This window comes from Physeter macrocephalus, chromosome 7, assembly GCF_002837175.3.
Source record: "Physeter macrocephalus isolate SW-GA chromosome 7, ASM283717v5, whole genome shotgun sequence".
Lineage (NCBI taxonomy): Eukaryota > Metazoa > Chordata > Mammalia > Artiodactyla > Physeteridae > Physeter > Physeter macrocephalus.
Genome location: NC_041220.1, coordinates 114458113 through 114472551, shown reverse-complemented (window position 1 = coordinate 114472551; position 14439 = coordinate 114458113). Strand labels below are relative to the sequence as shown.

The 14439-nt window shown below is 36.3% G+C and overlaps 1 protein-coding gene across 4 annotated transcripts in view; it reads right to left on the bottom strand.

Moving 5' to 3' along the window:
- The window catches only part of SEC24B (SEC24 homolog B, COPII coat complex component), a 101568-nt gene that overhangs the window by 40029 nt on the left and 47100 nt on the right, over positions 1–14439 (bottom strand). For 2 of the 4 annotated variants that reach the window (XM_024119325.3, XM_024119324.3), the window contains exon 4: positions 11863–11967. The exons of the other annotated variants lie outside the window; for them this stretch is intronic. In XM_024119325.3, the coding sequence (XP_023975093.1) occupies positions 11863–11967 (105 nt within the window). The remainder of the gene's footprint in view (positions 1–11862; positions 11968–14439) is intronic. 4 annotated transcript variants of the gene reach the window in all.

Sequence of the window (14439 nt, the reverse complement as noted above, 5' to 3'; positions counted from 1 at the left end):
TGAAAATGTTTAGTTTTATCAAGTTCACTACATTTACAAAGTTAGAACTAGATAGAAGTGGTGACTGCACGACAACCCAAATGACAGAATCAGATAGAGGTGGTGGTTGCACAACACTGTGAACATACTAAATGCCACTGTATGCTTTAAAATGTTTAATTTTATGTTATGTAGATTTCACCTCAAAACAAAACAAAACCAATATGCCAAGACATTTCAATGGGGAAAGAATATTCTCTTCAACAAACTGTGCTCGAACAACTAGATATCCACATGCAGCAGAATGAAGTTAGACCCCTTCCTTACACCTTATGCTAAAATTAACTCAAAATGGATCATAGACCTAAATGTAAGTGCTAAAACTCTTAAAATATGGGAGTAAATCTTCACGACCTTCGGTAAGGCAATGAATTTTTAGATATGACATCAAAGGCACAAGCAACAAAAGAAAGAAAATAGATATACTGGACTTCATCAAATTAAAAACTTTTGTGTTCCAAAGATATCATTAAGAAAATAAAGAGATAACCCACAGAATGAGAGAATATATTTGCAAATCATATATCTAGCTAATAAAGGTTGAATACGCAAAATATTTACAGAACTCTTATGACTCAACAATAAAAAGACAAATAACCAAATTAAAATGAGTAAGGGATCTAAACAGACATTTCTCCAAAAAAGATAAACCAATGGCCAATAAGCACATGAAAAGATGCTCAACATCACTAGCTATTCTGGAAATAAAAATCAAAACCACAGTGAGATACCATTTCACATCCACTAGGATGTCTATAATTCAAAAGACAGATAACAGAAAGTTTTGGCAAGGATGTGGAGAAATGGAAGCCTCCACGAGATTGTAAAATGTTGTAGCCATGTTGAAAAACAGTCTGACAGTTTCTCAAAAGGTGGCAAACAGTTATCACATGTCCTGGCAATTCCATTCAAGAGAAATGAAAACATACACCCCCACAAACAGTTGTTCATGAACGCTCACAGAAGCATTACGCATAACAGCCCAAAAGTGGAAACAACCCAGATGTCCAACAACTTACAAACAGGTAAATAAAATGTGATATATATCCACACAATAGGATATTATTTAGCAATAGAAAGGAACACAGGACTGATACATGCCATAACACGGATAAAACTTGAAAACATTATGCTGAGAAAGAAGTCAGTCACAAAAACCAAATAGTGTATGATCTATTTATATGAAAGGTTCAAAACAGACAAATCTATAAAAACAAAAAGTAGATTAGTAGATTAGTGCGTGTATGTGCGCATGCGTGCATGTAGGGGGACAAGAATAGGAAGTGACGGCTAAAACATGGAGTTTCTACTTTGAGGTGAAGAAAATGTTCTAGAATTCCACAGTGATGGTTGCAGAACTTTGTTTAAATTTAAATGAGTGAATTTTATGATATGTGAATTACATCTCAATAAAGTTGTTATTATAAAAATACAACAGAGAACAAACGTATGGACACCAAGGGGGAAAGTGGCAGGGGGGTGGGAGTGGCAGCGGGATGAACTAGGAGATTGGGATTGACATGTTATACACCGATGTGTATAAAACTGATGACTAATAAGAACCTGCTGTATAAAAAAATAAATAAAATTTAAAAATTAAAAAAAAATAGCATAGAAGCAAAAATAAACAAATGAGACCTAATCTAAATTAAACGCTTTTGCACAGCAAAGGAAAACACCAACAAAATGAAAAGACAATCTACGGAACAGGAGAAAAAAATTGGCAAACGATGAGACCGACACGAGGTTAAATATCCAAAATACACAAACAGCTCATATAACTCAGTATCAAAAAAAAACAAACAAACCAATCGAAAAAATGGGCAGAAGACCTAAATAGACATTTCACCAAAGAGGACATACAGATTATCAACAGGCACATGAAAAGATGCTCAACATTACTAATTATTAGAGAAATGCAAATCAAAACCACAATGAGGTATCACCTCACACTGGTCAGAATGGCCATCAACAAAAAGTCTACAAATAAGAAATGCTGGGGAGGGTGTAGAGAAAAGAGAACCCTCATGCACTGTTGGTGGGAATGTAAATTGGTGCAACCATTATGGAGAACAGTATGGGGGTTCCTTAAAAAAGTAAAAATAGAGCTACCATATGATACAGCAATCCCACTCTTGGGGGTATATATCCAGAAAAAAATAAAAACTCTAATTTGAAAAGATACATGCACATCAATGTTCACAGCAGCACTATTTACAATAGCCAAGACATGGAAGCAACCCAAGTGCCCACCAACTGACAATTAGTTTAAGGACATGTAGAGTGTGTGTGTGTGTGTGTGTGTGTGTGTGTGTGTGTATTTATATATATACACACACAATAGAATATTACTCAGCCATAAAAAAAAGAATGAAATATCGCCATTTACAGCAACATGGATGGACCTAGAGAAAATTATACTTAGTGAAGTCAGACAGAGAAAGACAAATACTATACGGTATCACTTATATGTGGATCTAAAAAATAATACAAATGAATCTATACACAAAACAAAACAAAGCTTTTGCACAGCAAAGGAAACCATAAACAAGACGAAAAGACAACCCTCCTGGTCAACATCACTAATTATTAAAGAAATGCAAATCAAAACTACAATGAGGTTAACACCTCACACCAATTAGAATGGGCATCAGCAGAAAATCTACAAACAACAAATGCTGGAGAGGGTGTGGAGAAACGGGAACCCTCTTGCACTGTTGGTGGGAATGTAAATTGATACAGTCACTATGGAGAACAGTATGGAGGTTCCTTAAAAAACTAAAAATAAATAAACGCTATTGCGTTTATTACCATATGATCCAGCAATCCCACTACTGGGCATATACCCAGAGAAAACCATAATTCAAAAAGACACATGCACCCCAATGTTCACTGCAGCACTATTTACAATAGCCAGGTCATGGAAGCAACCTAAATGCCCATCGACAGACGAATGGATAAAGAAGCGATTGGGATTGACATGTATACACTGATGTGTATAAAATTGATGACTAATAAGAACCTGCTGTATAAAAAAATAAAATTAAATTTAAAAATAAAAAAAAAACAAGAAAAAAACCCCAAAACAAAACAGACTCACAGACATAGAAAACAAACTTATGGTTACTAAAAGGGAGAAGGGGGTGGGACAAATTAGGAGTATAGGATTAACAGGTACATAATACATAATACTACTTAATTATGCTGCTTAGCTTCTTCTTTCCATGTCAAATCAAATATTAATGCTTAAAAATATTGTCCATTTAGATAATAATGCTATAGTAACAAACTTTAAAGTATTAATTTGACAGAAATATTCTATTTTATTTATTGGATAATTTGAAACCTGCTAGTTTAAAATTCACTTTCAGGGCTTCCCTGGTGGCACAGTGGTTAAGAATCCACTTACCAATGCAGGGGACATGGGTTCGAGCCCTGGTCCAGGAAGATCCCACATGCCACAGAGCAATTAAACCCATGTGCCACAACTACTGAGCCTGTGCTCTAGAGCCCATGAGCCACAACTACTGAGCCTGGCGCCACAACTACCGAAGCCCGCGCACCTAGAGCCCGTGCTCTGCAACAAGAGAAGCCACCCAATGAGAAGCCCGCGCACCGCAACAAAGAGTAGCCCCCGCTCGCCACAACTAGAGAAAAGTCTGCACGCAGCAACAAAGACCCAATGCAGCCAAAAGTAAAAATAAATAAATAAACTTATAAAAAAATAAAATAAAATTCACTTTCAGGGACTTCCCTGGTAGTCCAGTGGTTAAGAATCCACCTTCCAATGCAGGGGACACGGGTTCAATCCCTGGTCGGGGAACTAAGATTCCCACATGCTGTGGGGAAACTAAGCCCACGTGCTCTAGAGCCCGCGCACCACAACTGGAGAGCCTGCACGCCTCGACTAGAGAGAAGCCTGAGCGCAGCAACGAAGAGCCTGCATGCTGCAACAAAAGATACCACGTGCCGCAACTAAGACCCAATGCAGCTGAATAAATAAATTAATTTAAAATTTTTTTTTAAATTCACTTTCAGAAGAAAAGAACAAAGGCAAATCTCTATTTTGAACTTGTTAAAATATCAAAGCAACAATAAAAGTTATAAATCCAGATGAACCACTAAACTAAACAGACTCAAACTTTGCTAAAACTTATTGTTCAGATTAATTCTAATTAGGTTATGCCATTACTGCCAACACAAATCAAAATGATATTTTTTAAAAAGGTACATTATGAAACATGTCAATATTCTAAACATGCTTAAAAACACCTTCACTAGTTCCCCTACCATTTTACAGAATAAGGTCTAAATGCTTTTATACTGCCATTAAAAAAAACTTCAAAATTTGTCTTCCACTTTCCTTGTCACCACCATCTCCCACCTGTTCTTGTACCATCTTCCCTCTTTTACCTTATGACACAGTCACACCCAACTTCTCACTCTTCATCCCAATACACTATTTTTTGTGTTATGTACCATACATATTGGTCTGTTAGCCTAGATTTTCTTTTTCCACATGGCAAATTCCTACTCATCCTTCAAATTTCAAACCCTTCCTAAAACCTTTCTGACATGCCAATGGAAATCATTTCTTCTCCTATATAGGGACATTTTCTTAACCCCGAATTACTGTGCTTTTCAAGCTGTACTGTAATCACATATGATATCTGCTTCCCTGTCATATTATTAGTATATAGAGGCAGCTATGCTACTGTATTGATATTTGGAACCATGATACCAAGCAAAATACTGCTTTCTAAATACGAGCTAGTTTTAGTAGAATGAGAAGCTTTGGTACTTGTCACCACTCTTAAAACCTCTGATAGGTCCAGTTTGCCTTAGTCACTTCACGCTACAATTAGTTGATAACAAATATTCTGAGATCAAACGGAGGGTGAATATGAATGTAATACTTGGGAAACATTTTCCCTCATTCTTTTACTGGCTCTGTGTCACAGGTTGAGAGAAGAAAAGGGGAAGTCAGAAAAGAGGGGGAGCTGAATCTGAGGAAGTAAGGAGTAAGGTCAAATGAATAGCTCAGAATCTGTGAAGTTGGGGGAAAAAGACCAGGAGGCACTGAAGCCTTCTAAAAAAAACTTAAGCCAATCTCTCTCCATGGGTCAACAAAGTCTAATATACTTACTAGTATTGTTCAACTTGAAATTAACCAGGTAATTTGAGATTTCATCTCCTCATAACTTGTATAAAACATGGAAAAACTGTAAGTCAAATTCCATCTCTACTACTTACCAGTTGAGAGAAAATGGACGAGACTCCTAACATTTCTGAGCCATTCCTTATTTGTAAAAACAGATGTTATAACACCTACTCCACAGGCCTAATGTTAAGATTAAACAGCTATAACAGATATAAATTAAACAGATACTAGCCAGAGACTCAGGAAATGTTCTTTTTTTCCTCTTCCCTCTTCTTATGCTAAAACAGTGCTACAAAAGAGGGGAAAAGAACGACCAAGACAAGAATCTCCTGATGGATAAGGCCAATCGTTTGTTCTCAGACTTCAACCAAACTTTCCTTAATATTTATCACTGAGAACCAAGTTAGTTTTGATTTGTAAAAATGGTTCTCTTCTTTCGGTAATACTCTGCTAATACTCTCCCCCCACCTCCAATCTTCCTTCTACCTTAGTCTAAGAACTCTTTATTTCTCACTGGCTTATTCCAAAAGCTTCAAGCTCTAATCAATTTCTTCTGTAAATGCAAAATCAATTTGCATTTCCAAAAGGCAAGTTTGGTTATGTTATTTTCCCATGTAAACTCCTTCAGTGACCTCTCACTACCTTCAAGATAAAATCCAAACTCCTTACTAGGAAACGCAAGGTTCTTAAAGATCTTACCCAGCCATCCTACTCACCCTCATTCAATTCTTCTTGCCACTGCTCTCTGCAAACCATAGGTCCCAAACTCACTAAAGTTCCCCAAATATGCTACCTTCTCTCACGCGTCTTGCTTTGTTTCAAAAAGTGTCTCTGCCTCTCTCCAGATCCCTCACTTGCCCAATTCCAAGTTCTTTCAGATTCCGTTTAGGTTCCCCCGCCCGCCCCCAGGGGAATCCTCCCTGTCATCCCACCCTACAGCTGGTTCCAAATTCTCCTGGGTATTCCTATAAAACACTATGATTAACACAGAACTTACTATCATTTTGTTCTGTATTCCAAATCAGACTGTGAGCTTCTTGGGTTTTTAATCAAGCTCACAAATAGGGCATTATTAATTTGTTTATAAATTGGTTGTTCAGAACTCAGAACACACTTTTTCAAAGAAATAATGAAATAACTGGTATTTATTATCCCAAGTTGTTTCATAAGCACTCTTAAAAAAACCATATTCCATATTATTGATTAAACACTATACATTTATGACAGGCTGGAAAAAATAAAGCATTTGCAAATGTTTAGCATTTCAGCTAATTAGTTTTAGGGCTAGCCTAGACATCCAATCACCATCCAATCACTATTTCTATTTGAAAGTGCCTTCTGAATTCTAACTCTGGACACTGGTACCAAATCTCCTTCTGCTATAGCCCTGATACTCTGCCCTCTTCCACTGTACAGAGAGTTGGAGTTTCCAGCTCTAGCAATTATATATACAGGATGTTTGCAAGCTAGATGTTCAGGTAACAGGTATCATCTGCAAACACATGACCACATTTTCTTTTCAATGTATATGAATACTGAAAACCCTGAAACTAATACTGTTCTTAATAGCATGGATATCTTTTTATATCCTTCACAGACCTAGGACATGTATTCAATTTCTAAAATTTAAAAAATATACTAAATATGTATTGAATTTAGTTGAAAGATATTTATTTGTTAAAATAATCACACAGTACATCAGTTAAAGAGAAAGATAGATTTGAACCATTTTAGGGATTTTCTTTGGCGGGGGGTAGGGGAGTGGTGGAAGAAATGGGAAGATGTTGACCAAAGAGTACAATCTTCCAGCTATACATGTTCTAGGGATCTGGGGATCTCATGTATAGCATAATGATTATAGTTAACAATACCATATTACATACTTGAATTTAAAAAAAAAAGAAGAATTTTCTGTGGAAGTTAGAGATAAGGCCAATACTGTGCTGTTATCTACAGGAGTTGACTTAATTTGTTCTGTATCAAAATACAACATTACCTTTTGAAATATCCAAGCAAACCATAAACATATCATTATCTTTGACATAATACTTGGCACTGCATAATTACTATTAGCCTGTGTGAAAGTCAAATAAAAACTGACTAGCACCTTAAAACTCATTATGAAAAAATCAGAAGTTTTTTCCTAACATCATTTACAAAATATAGCATCAAGCTGTCACATTACTAGAGCCATGGGAGAGAGCTTCCTGTTGTCCTCTGGCCTCTTCCTAACCTGAAAACCCCCTAGAGGAAAGGCACTGGAAGTATGGATAGCAGGTGACAGAACATTCACTGACAGGGTCTCCCAGGGACTAGGGCTGATACTGATCTTTGGCTTTTTACTCTCCCCTTTCACTTTATTTCACTGCTTACTCCCTTTCACTCCCATTTTCAAGTTAGTATTCCTTACTAGTATAGGTATGACAGTACTTGTCTTCAGTACTGAATCTAAAACTAATAAAAGCTCCACTCTAGCACTAACAACTGAAGGAGTGAATACCTGTGACTGACTAAACTTAGTGAGGAATTTAACATATAAACCATTATGGGAACCTGATAGCTTGCTATCTGCTCAAGCTTCCTTTAAGTTTATTCTCCAACAATTCTGAACTTTTAGAAGCTGCCAACAAAACATAAAACTGTCTCTAGTACAAAATCCTATTTTAGTTTCCAAGTGTGCATTTAATGAGGAAACCTTAAAAAGGAAGCCTATCTGTAGCATGTAATTTAAAAAATATAATTAGATGGTTTAATGTAAAATCAGAACTGAAATCAAAATTTTCTTTTAAAACTGAAAGTTTTAAATAAATATCCATGTACTTGACTCCTGGATAGACCTGCTGTCAAGGAAACCCGAAGCTTTAATAAATGAAAAGCTAAAATAAGACGATAGTTACTTTAAATATAACTATAAAGAAGATTATTACTGATTTCCAAACCTGCTTGCTAGTTGATATTTCATTACTGCTTAATAAATTTTTCCAAAATTGGAGAATAATCCACATAAACTAAATACACAAAAATCTCATGATTATAGGGAATGAATACCACTGAAATGCTTAAAAAATAGAGCACTCCAAAATCTCTACTTGACAGATACACTTATATGTAATCTCCGCACCAATCTGAGGCATTCTTTTACCTTTTTACATATGAAAAAAATACTGTAACTGAGCAGGATTTAAAAAATAAAATAAAATTCATTTTAAAGCTAGATTTTATTTCCCCTCACTTAGAATGTCCCTTTAATTTGCAATCAACAAAAATAGGACTTTTTTTTTTTTTTTTTTACAAACCATGAAGAGATAACACCAGGATCCTAGTAAAAATGTCCATAGTCCAGTCATTATTTTGCTGCATAATAAAAAAGGCAAAGGAGGAAGACAACACATAAGAAATGCCAAGGTGACCACCGCCATGTGCCCTTTAGTTCCCACCTATTCCATGGCTTTGTGTTCTCACTAGGAGATAAAGACTATCCTCGTCACACCTCTCTGCAGACAGACCTCGGTTTGGATCTCCACTCCGCTACTTAGGAGTTGTGTGACCAGAGACAAATGTTACTGTACATGTTCAGATCGTAGTCAATTCATCTGCAAAATGGAGCCAATTATCTCTGCCTTGCAGGATTGTTGAGAAGAACAAATTGAGATTAAAACATGTTCTCAATGTTAGTAATGACACCTAATTTTTTTTTGAGAGATTTTACCATTTGCCAGACACTGTTCTAAGCTCTTTACAAAGAATACCTTCAATCCTCAAAACGACCATATGTAATTGTTACTCTTATTATTCCTCATTTACAGATGAGTAAATTGAGACTCAACGAGTTTAAGAAACTTGTCTAAGGTCACAAAGCTAGTAAGTGACAAAGTCAGGATTTGAATTTAGAAGAAAAGACACAAAACCCCACAGCTTTTAGCTCTTTAGTGCTGCATCTGGCACACAATAAGTACTCAAAAATGTTAGGTATTATTAAAATCTAAATGCTGTGAGTTAAGAATTTAGGGATTTTTAATCTGTAATACATTCAAGAAAAAAAGCAGTTAAATAAGATAAGGTGATAGGAGAAAAGCCATAAAGGCTAAATCTTTTTGATTTTCCAATTTTTTTTTCTGTCTAAGGAGAAGGGGTTTTCAACCACTGCACCTAATTGTAAGCAGAACAAAAACGGGGGTAATTTAGGCTGACAAATAACACTACGCAAAATAACACATTTTTGAAATGTGTAAAATAAGGATCATGAGATTAAAAAGTGAGACATATGTAGGATCTGAATAATATATACATTAAATAATAATAATAATTCAGGGCCTGGGAGCAATGACCCATCATTCGCAACGACCATACATTACAATCACATCTTGGTTTCTAAAACACCCTCTCTACTATAGGCACCAGGGTTTCTAAAACACGCTCTCTACTATAGGCACCAGGACTAAAGGAAATGCTTTGTCCCAGGCTTGCAGCAGCCCAAATACAAGATGAGCTAGGAACATCTTACCGAGGACTTAAGGTACTTAAAGTGCTTAAAGATTCATGGGAGGGGCCTCCCTGGTGGCGCAGTGGTTGCGCGTCTGCCTGCCGATGCAGGGGACAGGGGTTCGCGCCCCGGTCTGGGAGGATCCCGCATGCCGCGGAGCGGCTGGGTCCGTGAGCCATGGCCGCTGGGCCTGCGCGTCCGGAGCCTGTGCTCCGCAACGGGAGAGGCCGCAACAGAGGGAGGCCCGCATACCACAAAAAAAAAAAAAAAAAAAAAAAAAAGATTCATGGGAACATTTAAAAAAGACAGTTTGAAGGAGCTGCTACTGGCCAGGACAAGTTGCTATCAAAATAATTAATGACAGTTATGGATTATTACCCACTGAATAAAATAAGAATCCATGAGTCAATATGAACCCAAAGAAATCAACAAGGGAGAAGAGAAAGATCTTCTTCACAATGAAACCTCAACTCATAAATATAGAAGGAATGTTGGAACTAGAAAATCACCAATGAATGTTAAAACTAATGAGTGACGGTTTAAAAAAAAAGAACAGGAAATTTACGTAGTATCATAGAATTTCCCCACAAATTACTTATTAATTTCAATGGAAAAAAGAAGTACGTTTACAGTTGAGAAACCTGGCAGACACCATCTTAATCAAGTGATCAAAGTTAACGTCATCAATTTGGGGACAAATCAACATGTGCCTCGGACACAATGTACTGAGAATACAACATTACTTCAGTGGTAATCTTGCCAAAAAATGCATGATTTGAATCTAATCACAAGTACACACCAGATAACCCCAAACTGAGGGACATTCTACAAAATAACTGGCCTCTATTATTCAAAAATGTCAAAGTCAAGAAAGAGAAAGAAAGGTTAAGGGACTGTTATAGCTTGAAGGAATCTAAACAGAAATGACGACTAAATTCAGTGCATGACCCTGGGCCATGGAAACAGCTATAAAAGATCTTACTGAGACAACTGTTGAGATTTGACTATGGACTGTGTAACAGATATTACTGCAACAGTGTTCAATTTCTTGACAACTGTATTGTGTTTATGTTATGTAAGGCACTGTCCTTACAGTCAGGAAATACATACTGGAGTATTTAGAGGTAAAGGTTCATGATATCTCCACCTTCAAATCACGTAGGAAAAAATGTTTATAGAGAGAAGCAAATGCGGCAAAAATGGTAAAGTGTATACGGTAGTTTCTTTTACTCTTCTATAAGACTGAAGTTATATAAAATAAAAAATTACCCCAAATTCAGAAAGATAAATGGGTATGTAGATTTTTAAGGTAAGAAAAATTACTCTCCATCTGGAACCCTCTATTTTCAACCCACCACCTCAAATCATGCATAAGGATTTGAATATTTAAAAAATGCAAAGGAAATGGAAACGTTTAGTTAAGCGGATTGTTTACAGAGCAAATCCTTCCACTCAATTATAAAGATAACAGAAAGAGAATCATGGTCATGTATAATAACCTGAAAGATCATCACTTATTGGTTCAGTCAAACTATCAGAATTAATGGACGAACTGAATAGCTTAATACTCAACAGTTATACTTATCAAAGGCAGAAAAAGATATTAAACAGCCTGCAACACATAATCGCATGCACAGTTTCTTCACCTAGCATGACGTGAACTACTACTTCATGAAGCAGGAAAATAACTAAAGATTTGGGGTCTTCTAAATATATGACAGGAAAGGCCACAAGGACTTCAGAGGAACAATGTCCTATTTCTCTTTCACTTTTATAAAGTCCACATGATTCATTTTGATTAGACTAAAGTAGCATGCAAAGCAGAAAATAAAACACTCCTAAAAGGGTGCTACAGCAATCATCAGCCAAAAGCTTCAGTCAGGACTCATTCTTTTGCATGTGGCATGAGAGAAAATGCACTTCGGAAAGAAGAAAGCACACTATCATCATGAAAAATGCATTGTTACTTACAAAATGGTAGAGATGTCCAAAGGAGAAAACACAAAACAAATAAACATGCAAAACACCTCATTTCGAGTGACCCAACCTTCTATAACTGAAACCAAGCTCTTGAGCTAAATCTGCAAAGACACATTTTTTAAGGACTAGTAAGACTGTGGACATAAAAAGAAAACTCGAGTAGGAAAAGATCAAGAACTGGTGTAAAGCTAAAGCAGACCTGCTTCCTCATCCTCCTCCTCCTCTTCCTCATCATCGGAAGTGGATGACAAGGGAGTTGGTGCGGAGCTAGCTTGATTATTAACATATTCACCATACTGCATGCCTGTAAAGTGGAAAGCACAAACACAAGAGTCAAACCAACAGGAAAGATGAGAAATAAAATTCTGACATTGCATTAAAAGTGAGAAAGAACTCTGACATTCCGAAGAACATCCCAGCATGCATATTAATATCAGCTAATTTATTATCAAAACTGAAACAAACCGTTAGAAAATCTCTGCGAAGCAGTTTAGTAAAAGCAGCTTTAATATGAACTAATTGGTTTAAGTGTAAAAAAAAAAAAAGTACCATGTCTGACACTGTTAATATTTAGGAAACTGCACTGATATTCTCTGAACATTTTACTGAGCTCTATACATGTTTACCTTCTTTGAGCTTGGGGCCCTTGTGGTATATACTTCCTTTGGGACTGTGTATTTTTGGTGAGCAGTGATCATTTCTACTGAAATGAATTTATACAGCACACAACACACATACAGATACTTGGTACCCTCCTTCTGCTAATGCCACCCTGCTGGTAACTTAGTTCTCATAACGGAAAAAGAATGACAGTTAAAGAAAAGAACTGTATTGAGCATAGTTCTCTGCTCAGAGTAGACGCTCAAAAAAAAAAAAAAGAAAAAAAGGCTTACTAACTGTGGCCCTACAAGTGAGACAGTTACAGAAAAGTATATTTTCTGAGATGGCCAATCATCTCAGCATCAGACTAATGCCTACATGTGGGTCTGAAGTAGGTGAATGAGACTAGTCCTCAGTGTGAGATACAGCAAGAGAAAGCAGAGTCTGTGGAAAAGGCACAACAACTGGTAACTGTATAGTACTTTCCTTTAAAAAAAAAAGGTTGATTGCATATTTTTATTATTTGATTCATCTAACAAAATCAAGACAAAAAAATTAACAACCACAAAATTTCTAAGGGGGAAAATTTTAAAAACTTAATTAAAAATGCTGGGCTTCCCTGGTGGCGCAGTGGTTGGCGTCCGCCTGCCGATGCAGGGGAACCGGGTTCGCGCCCCGGTCTGGGAGGATCCCACATGCCGCGGAGCGGCTGGGCCCGTGAGCCACCGCAACGGGAGAGGCCACAACAGAGGGAGGCCCGCATACCACAAAAAAAAAAAAAAAAAAAAAAGCTAACGCTTCATAAATAAGAATAAACATCCTTACAAAAAAAAATCTTATAGCTCAATTTGAAAAAACAGTAACATAGTGTGGATTTTCAAGAACATTTCACAATATTGGAAGCACAATGAAGCCCTGCCTCACCGAAAAAATCATGTGGTAGACCTCTGATGCTCTCTTCATTGTTTTTTTCAGACGATCTTTTTAATTAGCATGGAGAAACATTAACTCATGCCTATAGTAAGAAAAAAGCTATTAAAGAGTAAAATCTGAACTTAGAAGAGAGCAAAGGTTAAACTGTATATGAATGAAGCTTTGATCCTCATGACTAAAGAAGTCATGGAAAAATCTGCTAGCTTTGCTGAAACATGTTTTAAATACAGATAAAATGGCAGTTATCACAAATTCATCTGAGAAAGTAAAAATCAATGTAAAATAAGTTCAGGCAACACAAAAAATAAACTTGATACCTTGAAAGACCAAATTCAGAATGGCATGTTCCTCTAATAAAGGCCTAGTTAAAATGAAAATTTGACTAATATTAGACCTTAGGTTAAATATACTAAGAAATTTATAACAGACATAAGTTAACAGTAAAAAGATTTTATAGAAAAGAAATTCTCCAATTTAAGAACTTCTTTAAAAACTAAGTACTTTCCCAAAATGCCAATTAGCATTGCACTTTAAAAAGTATGCATGTATGTATGTATATAATAAGCAGAAATAAGAGAAAGAAGAAAAAAAAGAAATTACATTTACTGTGCTAAGCTAAGAGAGGCCAAAAAGCAGGAATAAAATCCATTCTTTTCGTGACTGAATCATTCTGTAGACTGCTGACTCTAACTAATCAAAGAAGCCAAAGCAGAGGGCAAACCTATATGTATTATAAGACAAATATTTTCCTCTCTTTTTCCAGATTTACTGAATAAAAACAGATATCACATATTATTGGAAAAATATCCAATGCTTAATTGGAAGCAAATGAGATGGCTATCCAATGATTAAAGAAAAATCTATAGAGCAACTACTAAATGCACTGGAACAAACCTATAAATAAGAACAGAGTAATATTATTTATTACAATATCATTTTAGATTATACAATGGTTGCCAACGTATTGTAGTAACAGAATGTCACACAACATACTTAATTTTACTGTCCTATAAAAAAGATGCAATCCTTTTTGAGAAGTGCCAGAGATGAAAGTATCAAGATTTAAGCTCTTCCCTTCATATACACACACATATATATATATATATATATATATTTTTTTTTTTTGGTACGCGGGCCCTCTCCCGTTGTGGCCTCTCCCGTTGCGGAGCACAGGCTCCGGACGCGCAGGCTCAGCGGCCATGGCTCACGGGCCCAGCCGCTCCGCGGCACGTGGGATCCTCCC